This window comes from Micropterus salmoides, unplaced genomic scaffold, assembly GCF_014851395.1.
Source record: "Micropterus salmoides isolate LMB-PRFRI ecotype aquatic unplaced genomic scaffold, ASM1485139v1 Ms_hic_scaffold_19, whole genome shotgun sequence".
In the NCBI taxonomy this organism is placed as follows: domain Eukaryota; kingdom Metazoa; phylum Chordata; class Actinopteri; order Centrarchiformes; family Centrarchidae; genus Micropterus; species Micropterus salmoides.
The window spans coordinates 3,390,600-3,407,889 of NW_024041039.1; the positions used below are offsets into that span (position 1 = coordinate 3,390,600).

The following is a 17,290-nucleotide window of genomic DNA, read 5'->3' on the forward strand; positions in this document are numbered from 1 at the left end:
CAGTTAGTTCTTCATATATGTAGCTTCTTAATTTTGCTCTCAAAGTGCTCCAGATTAATACATTTGACTTTTAAATGTACAAAATCTTCTTCTAACCTGGGGGGGGGGGGGGGGGGGTCCAAGGTCCACCCACCAAAGTCCTGTGGGAAACGCTGTACAATTAACTGACCAGAGCAAACACTAACTGACAGATTGATTGATAATGAAAATAATCGTTGGTTAAAGCCTTAAGTCATAACTACACAAATGTACTAGAGCTCAGGGGGTACTATTTTAATATACTACTAAACCCTGCAGACAGATTCACACGACAAAACCAATTACATACAGATGCAGAGAGTCGTCTGTCAACACAGCTCACTGCCTTCTATTTCATAACAACACAGCTGTTAATGATCCGTCTGCATGAACGCCTTCTGTTGGGCATCAGTTTAGTCAGCAGGGTGGGAAAATACCTCCAGCTGATCTGTCTCGTCATTGGCTGCTACTTTAACCCCCTCCACCAGCCAATCTGGCAGGTATCTCGCCATTAATCTGAAAAGTCCTGCTGTGTGTTCGGCGGTAAACATAAAACGCTGGCTGAATACAAGGCATGATGGGAGACTGTGCAGCACCTGAAGGAAAGAATTTCCATTTCTAGACGACTGTTTTGCTTTTCAAAGTTTCGGCACAGAACTATTCAAATGTCATACACGGCGAGTCCCAGCATCGTCTCAGCCTCGTTGCAAGAATCAGTGGAAGCATAAATAAAAGGGGGAATCGACACCTGTTCCCTGTGTGCTGCTAAGCCTCAGCAAAGACCAGACAAAGCAGGGCAGAGCCTCTGAAAATCACCTTCGCTCGGAGATTATCTCCGGCTAATGGCTTATAGCGGAACAGCTCTGACGTACACACTCTTTGACGCCTTTGTGACAATCAGGTTTTATTTCTGTAAAACGGTGAAATCTACAATTCCTGTAGTTGTGAAGATGAAGAGGAGAAGCAGCTGTCATCCAATATCCTACAAAAAAATAAAAATAAAATAAAAAGTTTACCTCACAGACACTGAGGGTGTTTTTTGGGGAGGAGATTTTCCTCATCTGAACGAGGGTTTAAGAATAGAGGGTGTGACTAGAGGTGAAACAATTTGTTGGTTAAGTGATTATCTGATGCACAGATAAATAATCAGCAACTATTTTAGCAATCAATGATCCGTTTTACTCCACTCTCGGTTATCGCTTCTTCAGTGTGGATATCTGCTGCTTCTCTCAGTTATATATAAAATTGTAAACTGGATATCTTGGGACACATTTTGACATTTCATAGACAAAGCAATTAGTTGATTTAACAGGAAAATTATCAGCAAATTAAATCAATAAGGAAATGAATTGTTAGCTGAAGGTCTGGAGACGTAATGCCTTTTTGGGCTACAGAAATAAACCTGACTTTATTTGAACTATGCACACACACACACACACACACACACACACAGCATCTTAACACAACCTTCAATCCCTGTAAGGATTATTTAAAAACAGCCAGTCGGCTTCATTCAGCTCTGATCAAACAAACGCTTGTCTGCTGCATTTTTAGGATGCATCTGTGACGTTGTACATCTCAATAAACAATGCATTAATCAACTAATAGTTTTTACATCGCCAACAGCAACGGTGGGAGCTGTCAATGCTTTCATGCCTTCGCCACTTGGTGACCCTCACCAGTGGAGGAACCACAATCCGTCCCCCTCAACCTTAAAACTGCACAAACAGGGTTTTCCAGCTGCTCCTCTTACCTGTGCAAAGGGGCACTGGAATCCCCGTGTACAACCATCAGTCCCACACTGTCTAGCTCGCTCGCCGAGTAGCCGGCTAATGGCGAAAGCACTCCAGCGCCACCACAACACACGAGGGGAGAAACAAGACTACGGCGGCTGATCAGGCGTATGGCACCCAAGCGACACAGCCGTTCCCCTCCCATGCTTCTTACATAAGCGGCCAGATGACATCGAAACAGGCTCGGGGAGGGTGGGATTAAAGAACAAGGAGGAAGGAGAGAGGAGGGGGCTCGGCGAACAACGGGGAGAGCAGCAGAAAGGGAGGAAGAGGAGGGAGGGAGGGAGGGAGGGAGGGAGCTGCTGCTCAACAGGAAGGCAACAAATAGGCAACGGCAAGGCAGAGCGAGAGGAGCTGAAGTGAGAGAACAAAATGCACAGAGAGAATATAAAAGGGAGGCTGGCAGGAGGGAAGCGCTAGGATCTCGCCTGTGGTCCCAAGTTTGAATTCAAGCAAGATGTTTGACTCAACTTTTGGGTATGAATATTCCTTCACTGCAATGCTTCCATCTCAAGTCAACAAGCAGGTAGAGGCGTTCAACTCCTGCGTTCTACTAGAGCGACTAAATCAAGTCAGCAGATTGCAAAACGCAGCCTATTAGTTGAGAAAGACAAATATTTAAACTCCAGCACGACATTTATGCCAACATACAGTCTCATCATGATGGATAATATTATCTACTACTGAATAACTTTGATGACTCGTAATGCAAATGATCCCGAAATGCAACTAACAATTAATTTACTCACTCCTTCAGCACTATCAGTGACCGCTTTAAATGTCTTGTTTTGTCCAACCAAAAATATATTAAGTGTCTTTGCAGAGCCAAGCTAGAAAGCATCATTCATGACTAAACACAAGAAATTAAAGATACGTTCTTCAAATAATATTAAAGCCAAAAACTGCTGAAACTCTGGACAGGTCAGCAACAAAGATTATTTTAACACTAATTACTCTACAGACTATGTTACAGATAAAAAGGAACAGAGGAACATAAAAACTGGCTTTTTATTTTTGAAGAAAGGTCTTCAATTTAAACACAAAAATTTTGAAAATTGCAGAGGGTGAACGGACTATAAAATATCAGCAAATATTAAGACACACTTATTACAAGTTGCCAGAGCCCTCATTTTCAGAAGCCAAAAAATATTCAGTTTCTATAATAACACTAAGAAAACCAGCAAATATTAAAATCTGACAAGCTGGAACCAGATAGTTTTGTCCGCCTGTTTGTTATAAAAAAATGTTTGATGACTAATCAATCAAGCTTTTATTAAAAGGACACACACCCGGTCCAAAAGACATACAATAAAAACTGAAACAGTAAAACACTAAGTAGACAAAAGGAGACTACATACAAGAAACTAAAAGAAATGTCCTTAAACTATGGCTGCAAATATCAATTTATCAGCCAATAAGTTTCTTAATGAATCAATGCATCTCTTGGTCTATAATGTGTCAGAAAATAGAGAAAAATGCCTCTTACAGTTTTTGAAAGCCCAAGGTGATGTCTTCATGTCTTGTTTTGTACGACCAGCAGTCCAAAAGCCAAAAAAAATATTCTGTTTTCTATTAAGAAAACCAGCAAATATTAACATCTGACAAGCTGGAACTAGAGAGTTTATTTAATTTTTCCTATAAATTATCAAAACTGCAACAATCAGATATAATTGTTTTGGATCAGTCCACTTTATATTTAATATCTGTGTTTACACAGATGTTTGCACAACAAACAGAGAAAACTAAAATAAATTATCCTTAAAAATCAGGTTAGGTACAAGTTAAAACTTTCATCTGTGCAGCTGTTACCAAGTCCAGAAGCCAGAACCAATAAAGTTTCAAACGATTATTTATGCATAACAAAGATTCTGTTTACACATCAATTTCCTGGATTTACCGATAAATAGATAAGTGGTCTCAGCACTAATTATATCAGCATGAATCCCTGATCTAGCATTTCACATCTTTCTACAAGTCACTTCTTCTAAAAGTCTCCTGTTGCCATTATTGACTGAATGCTGCAATCTGACGCCACGTCTAATTGGTGTGATTCAGACACGGCATAATTACGCTGCTCACACAGTCAAGAACTAATGAACTCAGTAACTTTCAATACACACACACACACACACACACACACACACACACACACACACAGCTGATAAGGAGGAGGCAGTAACAACATCAGTGTCATAAAGACAGGAGACTTTGGATGGTAAGCTATCTCAGCCACGGCTGGACTTGCCCTCGACGTGACGTGACATTCAGAAACCTTGAAGATGAGCCTGTGTGACAGTGCCAAGATTAAAGAGTACGCCTTTATAAAAACACACACAATGGCACTGCAAATACCATCACATGTAATGCGTAACGCCACACCTGGCCTCTGGCATGCTGCTGAGACACATGACTGGCAGGGCAGAGGTCAGGTGGAAAGTAAAAGTCTGAGTAGACAGAAGAAGCTTGTTCCTGTATAATGAGTACATTTAATCACCCCTTATCTTTATCTTTCTGCGTGTCTCACTCATCACCATGTGTCTACCTCTCATCATCCACGTACAGAGTCATTAGGGGTGATGATCTCTCTGTCTGGCTGGTTGTATTCACACATTTAGGGATGTCACGAGAACAGATACCAAGTCGATACCAAAATTCTGAATACATGTCAGTACCCGTTTTGCCAGGTACAGAAGGTACCGGAGATCCAACACATGGAAGATAGCGACAAGTGCAGCTGCAGAAAGAGTATGGAAACCAAGGTGAAGTTAGCAGGATGTAGCAGATGTTACTTTCAATTAGCTGTGTCAAAGCCTCGATTTTTGCCCAGTTAGAGGTAATCAAGGTTGAACGTTTCACAGTTTTGATCACCTGAATATCACCAAAGATGACGATGCAGTTTGCAAAGCCAAGGACTGTCTGTCAAATGTGCCGGTCACTATAGCGGAGTTAGGGACCATCTTAAAAGTTCAATAACATCAATTTTAATCATCAATTACTTTTTTGTTTTTAAAATATAAAAATCCTGGACAACTGCCAATATAGATAGTGACCACCCTTAAACATTTCACTCCTGTTAGTCTGAATTTAATAATTAAATATGCACAGTGCAAAGCTGTACTTGCAATAGTCTGCTCATCTTTAGACATCAAATCACATCTGATCTGTCCTGGAGATCCTCTCCCAACTTTCACAGCTGTCAGTTGTTCTTTGTAATGTAGAGAGAAAGGAGTGTAAGTTGAAGCAAATGAGGTTTATTGTTTTGTTTTTAACCGTGGCATCAAGAATCGTGGAATTTTACTGGTATCAGTACTAAATTTCTGGTACTGTGACATCCCTACACACACACACTCCACAGATATTGAAACGATGGTACAAGAAAACATGACAGACGGCCGGGTGGTATATTTAGAGTCAGGAGTTTGTCAGACACAGTATCTTAGTGCAAAAGCCAGTCAAAGTTCATATCGCATTATCACGAAACATTTCACAGTTGGCTTCACTTCACAGGAAAAGCTTGAACCTGTCTCAGACCAGATTCTCTGGGGCTTTTTATTTTTCAACCCAAGAGGATTAAAACATCAGCATTTTACTTTCAAGCAAACCTACTGCTTTCCACTGACATCAGCCTGGAAAGATCAGTCACTTAGAGCCTCTGCCTAAGGCAAACAACATCATAAAGATTATATCCATTTACAGAGTAATTTGATGTTATTTACGATTATCAGCAAGAGCAGCAAAGTAGGCGATCCACAGCATAAGGTCAAAACAATCAAGCAGTTTTGGGAGCGTTAGCTTGGCCATGTTGGGCCTGGCAGCAGCATAATATTCAAACTTGACAGCGCGATAACCTCACTAACGTTAGCTAGCTAGCTAGCAACGATAGCTTCCCGATTAACCGTTACAAAGTGTTTAACGCACACTGTTAGTTAGTGGTCTCCTACTAGTACAAATAAACCCTTAAATAGCATTAACATTTAGGCAATCTAACCTTTTATCACAGCTGTGCAGCTTTATATAAAAAAAATGGCATTTTTAGGTTGCTAGCGAGCGAGCTAACACTAGTGCTACGGCTACCGCGGGTTAGCTCAAGTTGAACATGTAGCCTCGGCTAGCTTTTGCGCTGCGCCTTGCAGAAAAAAAAATAAAATAAGGAAACACAAGAAAGCTTACATGAAACATTGGAATAGAAAGAAATCTAAATTTACATGTTGTGCTAATAAAATAACGTTACCTGGGCGGGCTTGGGCGATCACCCATCATCCCAGATGTAAATACAGGGGCAGTGCTAATGCTGCTACCGTTAGCTAGCGCCCAAAGACTGGAACACACACACCGTCCCGAGTCCCGACCCGAGCCCGACAAGCTGCTGCAGCCGACCGAGAGGCTGTTACCCCTCCAATCGTGGTACTTTACCTTGATCCTTTTGCGGTTTTGCAACGGAGACGGCGGCGAGGAGTTATCCTATGTTTTTGGACAATCTAACGGGCTAACCGGTTAGGCTACCTCCCAGCTCGGCGCAGCCTTCCCCAAGCAGCAGCAGCGGCGGAACAGCAGGAAAATCTGGCCTGAAACAGCCAAACCCACGAGTACCTTTTTTTTTCCTTCCAACGGAATAATCCTCAAACTCCCATGAATAACAAAACACGGCTATATAAAACGATTATATTCACGCAATTACATTCCTGTTACTGATTCAACTGCTCGTCTTCCCCAAACCCCCTTGTAATTTGGTGCTTTCCTCAGCTCGGTTTCTGAGTCGGGGCTGTTTCTTGTCACCCTATTGTCAACACTGCTGGGCTGAGACCACGGCACACATAACAGAGGCGCACCGCAGCGTGCTCGACGGGGTTAAGATCCACGTACGACGGTGATTGGCTGGCGGGAGCGGTGCCGGGCGCTTGGATTGGACGGCAAGCGATGTCGATCACAGCGGAGGGAAATGAGGCTCTGAATCCGTCAGGTTAGGTGGAGGCGAAGGGACAAGGAAAGAGATCGGGGTTTGTGGTGTGCGGTGCGCGCGGAGTCTCCAGGACACAGCGCGCTGGAATGAGGCTAAACCTGTCCGAGGCCCAGCCAGCGCTTCGCCTCCACACTTCACTCTGAGCCAGCTTGTACTGTACTTTTTATTTTATTTATTTAGCCCGCTTCTGCGCCGAAGCAGCGCTGCGTGAAGGGAGAGTGGATCTATCTCCAGATATTAGACAGGAAAGAGAGTTACATAACTAAATGTAGGTTTACTATGAATATAGCTACGTTCATGGGCGTGCATTATGGGGGGGGGGGGGGGGGGACTGGAGAGAAAAACTATAATTCACTTTTTCACTCACCATGGAGGCAATACGGACTCAGTATTACATGATATATATATGGATTATAATTACTGATGCATTAACATGTAAGCAGCATATTAATGTTATAGCTGCCTGTTGTGGAGATACTTAAACGTTTTATATACTGTAACAATCAACATAATGTGCAAAGTAACTAGTTACATGTAATTTGGTTAAGAAAAAATTATATATTTTACTATAATGCACTTTTATACTCACCATGGAGGCAATACCAGAATCAGAAATACTTCATTGATCCCTGAGGAGAGTTCTTTGTGTTACAATTACTCATTTTGTGTATCCAGATATTAAGGAATAGAAATAATAATAGAAAGCAGGTAAGTAGAAAATATAATGAAATATGTGAGTGTAGAGTGTGATGTGTACGTTGTTTTACAAAATAAAATAAATTTAATGATAAATAGTAGTAGTGAATTAAATACTAATAGGAAGAATGAGTACAGGTAGAGCTGACATGGAAAAGTAAACAAATATAAATATAAGGAGTGTAGATATTTACTGTATTAACATTAAGGGGCATAATAAATAGTAGTAGTGAATTAGATATTAATAGGAATAATGAGTACTGGTAGAGTTGATGTGGAATGGATATAATCCTTAAAAACAACAGTATTGGGACAGTAGCCAGGGTATTGAAGCAGAGAATATTGCACATTGGGTATCTAGAATACATTCATAGAGTTCAGATGCATGATAATATATGCATATGGCTTATCATTACTGATGCATTAACATGTCAGCAGCATATTAATGTTATAGCTGCCTGTTGTGGAGATACTTAAACGTTTTATATACTGTAACAATCATCATAATGTGCAAAGTAACTAGTTACATGTAATTTGGTGAAGACAGGCGTGAAAAAATTATATTTTACTATAATGCACTTTTATACTCACCATGGAGGCAATACCAGAATCAGAAATACTTCATTGATCCCCTGAGGAGAGTTCTTTGTGTTACAATTACTCACTTTGTGTATCCAGATATTGAGGAATAGAAATAATAATAGAAAGCAGGTAAGTAAAAAATATAATGAAATATGAAGGAGTGTGATGTGTACGTTGTTTTACAAAATAAAATAAATTTAATGATAAATAGTAGTAGTGAATTAAATACTAATAGGAAGAATGAGTACAGGTAGAGCTGACATGGAAAAGTAAACAATATAAATATAAGGAGTGTAGATATTTACAGTATTAACATTAAGGGGCATAATAAATAGTAGTAGTGAATTAGATATTAATAGGAATAATGAGTACTGGTAGAGTTGATGTGGAATGGATATAATCCTTAAAAACAACAGTATTGGGACAGTAGCCAGGGTATTGAAGCAGAGAATATTGCACATTGGGTATCTAGAATACATTCATAGAGTTCAGATGCATGATAATATATGCATATGGCTTATCATTACTGATGCATTAACATGTCAGCAGCATATTAATGTTATAGCTGCCTGTTGTGGAGATACTTAAACGTTTTATATACTGTTGGGTGGTTTAACAATCATATACAGTAAGTAGATTCTCTATATAACCTGTTATATTCTGACAAATAAATGTACCTACCTCATAATTTGCAAGTAATTAGTAGAGTTGGGGAGTAACTACTTACATGTAATTCCATTACGACGGGTGTTTAATTGAGAGTAGGCTGTTAATTGAAGTTTTGTGGTCTACAGAGTCATTAAAATGAGCTCCACTTGTACCAGCTGCAACATTAAAGTGATGTTTACACATGAATGCATCAATAAACGTAATAATAAACTATAATCCTGTAATAAATATTATTCTGAAATGGGATATTCTGCATTATGAGTGCTTTTTTAATTGTAATGTTTTTGTACTTTTACTTAAGTAAAAGTAAGGGTTAAGCTCTACGTACAACGGCGATTGGCCGGTGGGAGCGGTGCCGGGTGTATATGTAATAGAACACATAAATGAGCAGTACATTAGTCTCTCTTTTCAGTGAGATCATTTTCAGATTTTGGATTATTTTTTCAATATTGTTTTTTCTTTGAGATGACCAAGAGGACCCTAATTTTGGATGGCGAATACGTCTGTGAAGAAAAAATATGTAAGAGAAATCTCGAAAGAATGGCCAAGTCCAAAATATATATATCTATGAAGATTCTCAGTCATCCAGGTCGTAGTTATCCAACGAAGGTTAAAATCAAGGGCAACTGGACTTGGTTGAAGCTACTGGAAGACGTTTCGTCCCTCATCCAAAGGACTTCTTCAGTTCTGACTGACTGGCAGGGAAACTCAGCTATTTAACCTCAGTGGGGTCGTTATCCCGGGTCATCGATACCGCTGGTTCGTTAGTGTTCCTTGTTGCTGTGACGACAGTCGTTACAGTCGTTAAGACTACCTGTGGCCAAGACTGAACGACCATCGTTGGTATCTTCACCTGAGGCCAATAGGTTACGTTTGTTGAGTTTCCTGGGAAGTGATGAAAGGACAGCATTGTAAGTGGGGGATAAGTGGTGGCGTAGACCCCCTCCCTGTTCAATGACGGCTTCTCAACCCTGGTGTAGATGCTTCCTTGACACCTCTTTCAAACCATCCATCTTCTCTGTCTAAATGTGCACCTGGTGGTCCTCAAACGAGTGTCTTCTGTCCTTCAGATGTAAGTAGACTGCAGAGTCTTGACCTGAGGAGTTGGCCCTTCTGTGTTGAGCCATGCGTTTGTGTAGTGGTTGTTTAGTCTCCCCAATATACAGGTCTGTGCATTCCTCACTGCATTGGACCGCATACACTAGATTGCTTTTCTTGTGTTTGGGTGTGCGGTCTTTGGAGTGGACCAGCATCTGTCTTAGTGTGTTCTTGGGTTTAAAAAACACAGGGATGTTATGTTTGTTAAAAATCCTCCTGAGTTTCTCTGATACTCCAGACACGTATGGAATCACAATGTTGTTGCGTTTGACCTTCTTTTCCTCCCCTGTAGTTTTGTTCTTCTTGGATTTTGTGGCTGTCTTCACAAAGGTCCATTTAGGGTCTCCACAGGCTTTGTTTGAGGACCACCAGGTGCACATTTTAGACAGAGAAGATGGATGGTTTGAAAGAGGTGTCAAGGAAGCATCTACACCAGGGTGGAGAAGCCGTCATTGAACAGGGGAGGGGGTCTACGCCACCACTTATCCCCCACTTACAATGCTGTCCTTTCATCACTTCCCAGGAAACTCAACAAACGTAACCTATTGGCCTCAGGTGAAGATGCCAACGATGGTCGTTCAGTCTCGGCCACAGGTAGTCTTAACGACCGTAACGACTGTCGTCACAGCAACAAGGAACACTAACGAACCAGCGGTATCGACGACCCGGGCCAACGACCCCACTGAGGTTAAATAGCTGAGTTTCCCTGCCAGTCAGTCAGAACTGAAGATGAAGGACGAAACGTCTTCTAGTATCTTCAACCAAGTCCAGTTGCCCTTCATTTTGACCTTCGTTGGAAAAATATAATATAGTTTAGTTGGGGGTTTTTTTCTCCATCAAATTAATGACAGCAACAAGACTGACGTTACGGTAACAGATTTGACCAGATTAACAGGGATGACAGGACACACGTTATACTTCCCATCATTTTCTACACACTACTGTGAAGTTTTACCTCTGATTGTACATACTATTGTTTTGCATTTGATTGGTATTATATTAGTGAACATTTCTTAGAGGTCTTTTGAGTTTTTGGTCAGTTCCATGCAGGCATTACAGTGTGTTTTGGAAGACAAATGACTTATTGAGACTGATTATTTTCATTTTGGACTAAATTGGTTTCAATATGTTTATTGAAACCTATTGAGCCTTTTTTATAATGTATATAAGTGATACTTTTAGGATATAATCTGACCAACTGCCTCAGGATATACAAACCTGGATGCAAACCAACTTTGTTCATCATCGGCCCCAAATCCCTCACAATGAACAGCAACAGCTTCAGACTCTCCATCAACAACTCTACCCTGTCTCCATCCCCGCATATCTGCAACCTCAGAGTCGTCTTTGGCAGCAACCTCACTTGTGAACTTCACTTTAACCATATCACTAGGACTGATGTCTTCCACCTCAAAAACATCGCCCGTCTCTGCCCATCACTCACCTTCTCTGCTGCCGAAACCCTGATCCACCCCTTCATTACATCCCGAATCGACTACTGCAGTAGCATCCTCTATGGTTCATCTGCCAAAGCCCTAAACAAACTTCAATGCATCCAAAACTCTCCAAAACTCCAAAAGCGCCTCCTCAACCACACCACCCCCTTCCCGAATCTTCACTGCCTCCGTTTCCCAAAGCAGTCAGTAGAAAATCCTCCTCCTCACACACAAAGCCCTCTATAACCAGGCCCCTTCCAACCTCACTGACCTGCTCCACCACCACAAGAGCCCCTCCTTGCACTGCACCTAATGGCATACTACTAAAATGTATTATAGTGTAGATACAGAATCATCAACACAATGCATCTAATAACAAATTAAGCTGTGGTGGAGATACATGAACATTTTCTATACTGTTGGACGGTTAAACTTATTATCCTATTCATCATAATGTGCAAAGTAACTAGTAACTATAGACGCCAAATACCTAGCGGAGTAAAAAGTACAATATTTCTCTCTGACATATTGTGAAGTATAAAGTAGCGTAAAACTATTCAAGTTATATGAAAAACAAAATACCTCAGAGATGTACTTAAGTACAGTAATAATAATAATCTTTATTTACAGAGCGCTTTCCAAAAATCTGTGTCACAAAGTGCTTTCACAACGGCAGAAAATGCAAAAACAAGTTTGAATTTAAAGCAGATAAACAAGAAACAGATGAAAACAAGGACTGATTTTTAATAAGGAATAAAAATACAGTTCAAAGAAAAGAAACATATAGTCAACTAAAATCAGGAAAGAATTTTCTATAAAACGATGTTTTAAGAAGGGAATAAATGGAATTCCCTGATTCAGCAGACCTGATTTCTTCAGGCAGGCTGTTCCAGAGTACTTGCATAAACTTCAGCAGCCTTAATAATCCAAACCTCCATTCTAAAAACTCTCACTTAAAATTACAGACCTTCTTCTCAACTCTGGCGGCGTCAAAGCTTCACCTGGTACACAATATTATATCACTACTTTACATTTTCATCTACGTGTAATTTAAATTGGAGGTAGCTTCGGCAAAGCTGTGACATACGTTTACTCAAGTACTGTACTTAAGTACAATTTTACATAACTTGTATTTTACTTGAGTATTTCCAATTTCTGCTACTTTATCCTTTTACTTTAGATGAAGACAAAAACTTTGATCCCAGGGGAGGAAATCACAAACTACCGAGCAGATAAAGTCTGCACCTTCACCAACATGAATGCATCAACAATTATAATCCAGTTATAAATAATATTCTGAAATTGGCCACTCTATATAATGAGTAGTTTACTTTTGGTATTTTGATTCTAATAATTTTGTACTTTTACTTCAGTAAATGATCTGAGTACTTCTTCCACCTCTGCAGAGCGGTCAGTAAAAACGTCAGTAAATAAAAACTCCATGAGGTCGCTGATTCACCACACTGAGAATCTTTAACGTCTCTCTCGTGAGCTCGGTGAACGGTCAGGATTTCTCCTGAGTCACACACGATCCCGCTGCGGCTCCGGTGACTTTCAGGATGTGATGCAGTAACAAGATCCAGCAGATTGAATCACATCAGCTTTAAAGCAACATTATGTGCTAATTTTATCTTAAAACAGCTTCAAAATCACTTTGCTGCTACACTGACTTGTAACAAGAGTGAACGGCGTCTCTGTCATTGCCACTCCGGCCCGGCCGCCTGGTACTGCTGCATGTGACATCAAATCCCAGGTAGGAAACCTGTCGCAACAACAGCACAATGTTTTACAGCAACACGACTCTTCAGCCAGTTCTAAGAAGAAGCAAAAAGTAAATAATGTTCAATGTAAGTTCTTTGGAAGAAGCTAGCTCAGTGTGGATATCACAGCAGAGGCTGTGAAGAGACCGAAGAAGACGTCGGAGGAAGCGGGGAAGAGAAAAAGAGAGAGTGACGACCAAGAGTAAGACGAGATTAAATATCAGACCGGCTTTTCCTCGCTGGCGTGAGCTAAAAGAGCTGAAAAGATGCAGGACCGATGCCGAGCTGTCCTTCTTGCTGTTCCACTAGTAAAGGCCAATTCATACTTTTGCGTTGAGTCTACGGCGGCGTAGACCCCATTTACCCTTGTGCATTGGTGCCTGTGTTTCTGGGTTTCTACATTCCACTGTGTTGAGTTTCTTCTTCTTCGTTGGTGTAGTTTGCTACGAACAGTGGTGACTGAAACTGAGCGGATCATGTTGGAGTTGGAGCTGATCGATGTTGAACAGCAGTTAGAGAGAAGGCGAAAAACAGATTTCTATAAGCTGTGTGTTTCTTTAACGATTTACTTTCCTGATCAGAGAGGCTGCTGTCAGCTCATCCTGACCGATCCTGTCGGGAGAGTCAAATAATCAACGACCTGCCGCTGTACCGGGCGCGTAAACGCACACAGCGTCTTTCCCCGCTATTAATCAGAAGGTTCATTTTTATGACAGACCCATCCGATCCGGGGACATAACTCTGCACCGCTAGAACCTGCCAATGCAGCACATCAGAATCTCAGTAACTCAAAAGTAGCGTAACGCATTACAATTCAGAGACAGCAATATTGTAATATTACTAATTACTCTCAAATGACAGTAACTAGTAATCTATAATGTATTACATTGTGGAAGTAACTTGCCCAACACTGTTTATGAGCTGTTTGCAGAGGAAGCAGCCACGGCAGGCAGGCAGGCTGCAGCAGCTTAAATAAGGCACCTTATATGGAATTTGCCAATGAATGCTCAGAGAGGAATCAGCTGAGCTATCAGTTGAGCGTGACTTGTTACCTGCCTGAACTAACGCTTGATTTGGTAAAAATCTTGATTTAAAAATGAAAATCTCAGAGAAACCTCAGCAGTACAGTACGTTTAGATTCACAGTGGCCCGTTTCTTCAGGTAGCGTACTGATTTGTACCAACAGGAGAGTACGCAGGACGTGGTCGTCAGTCAAACTGCCACTGGCACTTATATTTCACAAAGAGAAAACTAAATCTTTTTCCAAATATGTTAAGTTTTTGTTTTGTTTTCTGAGATCTTCCTGGAGCTGCCCTGCGTAGTTTTATTTGTGTTCATTGCCTGAAAAAAATAAAATGAGCTCATTCAAAACTCAAATGGTTTAATCTGACTCTGAGTGTATTTAAGCTTCACTTTTCCAGCATCAACGTACCTCATACCTGCTTAGAACTGTGGTGCAGGATTGAGACAAGTTCACTAATGTTCGGTCTGAATCTGGATATCTGTGCAGGCGTTAATGCACGGAGAACCCACTGCAGTCGGGATGCGATGGGATGCACCAGGCTACACCAATAAGGCAGCTCTACCTAACTCATTTGCACATTGACATCTGATCACAGTGTGGGCAGAACTGAGATAAAATGATGACTTATTAACACCTGGTGTGAAAGCAAAGGCCAGTGGATCAAATGTCTCTATTCAAATAAAGAATCCAGACCACATGTTAACACCAGGTGTGAAGGATTTCCTCTCCTGGGGGGCTGTGTACACACGATATTCTTTATGTACAGAACAGTTTAGAGGAAACTTCCAGTTGAAATGTGATTTCTCTCAGAATGTAAAATGTCAGTATGAGTCAGTATTTTGATTCAGTTTCTCGGCTCTGCTGCTTCTTTTCTCTCTGGTAGCCGTGCTTTTTATGCGGCCTGGATTTGAGTCTCAAAGCTGATTCGCTCTTCATGGTCTCCCTTTTCCCCGTCGCGAGCTCCTCCCCTCCTGGTTTCCACAGTAACAGCTGAGCGTCCTCTCCCCCGGTGATCAGAGCCTCCCCCGCTGCGTCCCACAGAAAGCAGCGCACCGTGGAGGCGTGGCCGCCCACGAGGCTCCTCAGCAGACGAAGCCCCCCGCCGTCACACTCCATCAGGTGGAGATCCCCGCTGTTCTTCCCTCCGACCACCAGCAGCTTCTGGGCCTCCTCCAGCCACCGCCCCCCCACCAGGTAATCCACGCCTCCGCCGTCACCCAGCAGAGTCACGCTGCGAGCGTCAGAGGTGCTGAAAACGGTAAGAGGCTCCTCTGTGTCCAGCTGACCCAGATCCCACAGGTGCAGCCCCTCGTCGTGGCTGAGGCACAGCAGCTGGGTGTAATCTGCTCCAGACCAGCACACCGAGCCGGCAGACGAGTCGCTGTTACAGGTGGCCAGCAGCGCGTCCTCCTCCGCCCCCCGGCTCAGGTCAAAAACATTAACAAGGCCGTCAGTGGAGCTGGACGCCAGGCGGTCTTTGTCTCGAGGGTGGAAGCGCACCTGAGTGATGTCGTCACTGTGCGACTCAGAATACACCCCGAGAAGCCCGCCACCCGGTTTCCTGACGTCCCAGAACACCAGGAAGCTGTCTTCATCGTTCACCTGCTCGGTGCCGGCGCACAGGAGCGAGTCGCTGCAGCTCAGGTCGACGCTACAGTAGCCGTGTGACGGATCGCTTTTAAACAGCTGGGCTGCCTCTGACCCGGGGCGGCGGACGTCCCACCCCCGGACTGTCCCATCAGCAGAACCAGAGTAGAGGAGGTCAGGGGAGGTGTGGGAGAAAACAACCCCACAGAGCGGCCCTCTGTGGCCCCGATACTCTCCCAGCAGGTTCAGAGTGTCCTTGTTGTGAAGGTGGACGGTGAAGTTGGAGCAGGACACGGCCAGCAGCCCGCTCGGCTGCAGGGTGAGGTCCAGCAGGTAGGTGGGTTCCTCCGGGCGAGACCGCAGAGCGATGGACAGACCGTTGAGCTTCTCCTCCAAACCCTCCATGGCGGGATAATTACACTAAACAGGAAGAAGAAAAAATATCACAAATTTAAAGCTGCATTTCAGAAGCAAAGAAGCTTCTTGTTGCATTTAAACAACTTAAGACTCTTCTCCAGCAAGACTCCATTCAAAATCCTAAAGCTTTTTTGTTTCCTTGCTTATTGGTCATGGTTTTGTGCACATTAGGAGACAACTTTTGATGTTTTATGAATCAATAGAAACCATTTTGCAATTCGGCATGAAGTCAGTACAATAATTAATGATAATTCAAGTAAGTTATAATTTCCACTATTTGGCTCGTTATTCCCACCGTCTTCTTCCACCGAAAATGTAATGCAATGTAGGAATTTATCAGTGTCGTTTGGTGGATGTGACCGGTGCCGAATTAGGCATAGTAGCATGTCAATTTGTAAAATGTTCAAAGTCATTTTAAATGTGATATTCATATTTGCCATTACACGAATAAACATAAAACATACAATCTTTTCAGTGGAGTCTGGTGTGGGCTTTTTTTTGCCTTTGAAAGATTTGAGCAGGAATCGGGTCACAATCACCATTTAAATCAGTCCCTGTGCTCGCGCGTTATGTGATCTTGTTCATGTGTTATGTGTTGTTATTTTCAACCTTACCTACTTGCTAGAAATTTCCACAAATTAGGGGAAAACATCCGGTAACTTTGTAGGACTACTTGGACGCGTCTGTCGCCAACAAAACGGACGATAACCACTAAAAACTATTTCAACATTTATGTTGATCAGAAAACTCGCAAAAGCACAGAAAATATCACCAGACCACTTCGGCTCAAAACACGCATGGAGTACATACACTGTGTCACAATATTTACAGCCGGGTCGAAACGTCCCATACATAAATGGTTCCGCTTTAGCGAATAGAAATCCTCCTCAACTTTGAAAATAATAATACCTCGATTAAATGAGAATTTCAAAGTATATTACAAAAATACTGACTTTGTTTTTATCTGAGTTCAAACTAATGAAAGGAGAATTCATATCATTTGTACACTGGGTTGATCTTATTCTGTTTTTGCTTTAATAATTTTGTTTACTTCACTGTAAAGGGATTTACATGTTCAAATACTCTTATATTAAATGTCCTATGTAGAGCTACATACATATATGTGCAGTATATTTGGCACATATCAAAAGAAAACTGAACAGTCAACACAAGGGACATGGATAGTAGAATTTAAATTATTTTAAAACTCTTTAAGATGTCTTGATAGTATAAATACATGTATAATATAT

General features: G+C 41.8%; 2 protein-coding genes across 6 annotated transcripts in view; both read right to left on the bottom strand.

The window, feature by feature from the left end:
- Nucleotides 1-6,610, bottom strand: part of ppp2r5eb (protein phosphatase 2, regulatory subunit B', epsilon) — a 62,437-nt gene extending 55,827 nt beyond the window's left edge. For 2 of the 4 annotated variants that reach the window (XM_038728341.1, XM_038728342.1), the window contains exon 1: nucleotides 6,225-6,610. Coding sequence is in view for 2 of the 4 variants with exons in the window: in XM_038728340.1 (XP_038584268.1) it covers nucleotides 6,043-6,071 (29 nt within the window). In the remaining 2 variants the exon portion in view is untranslated. Of the gene's footprint in view, nucleotides 1-6,042 lie in introns of all 4 variants that reach the window. The other 2 variants (XM_038728340.1, XM_038728339.1) reach the window with 1 other exon arrangement.
- Nucleotides 6,611-12,571: 5,961 nt separating this feature from the next.
- Nucleotides 12,572-16,847, bottom strand: LOC119910982 (WD repeat-containing protein 89-like). Of its 2 annotated transcripts, none has more exons than XM_038729859.1 (2): nucleotides 16,659-16,847; nucleotides 12,572-16,043 (listed from the first exon to the last, which is right to left on the bottom strand). In XM_038729859.1, the coding sequence occupies exon 2, from the start codon at nucleotides 16,026-16,028 to the stop codon at nucleotides 14,868-14,870; it is 1,161 nt and encodes a 386-aa protein (XP_038585787.1). In that variant the 5' UTR covers nucleotides 16,029-16,043; nucleotides 16,659-16,847; the 3' UTR covers nucleotides 12,572-14,867. The 2 variants fall into 2 exon arrangements, with proteins under 2 accessions (XP_038585787.1, XP_038585786.1); XM_038729858.1 differs by having other exon boundaries at nucleotides 16,655-16,847.
- Nucleotides 16,848-17,290: the final 443 nt, after the last annotated feature.

What these genes read in the sequence shown, in the direction of transcription:
- LOC119910982 (XM_038729859.1), bottom strand. Translation starts at nt 16,028, where the DNA reads ATGGAGGGTTTGGAGGAGAAGCTCAACGGTCTGTCCATCGCTCTGCGG.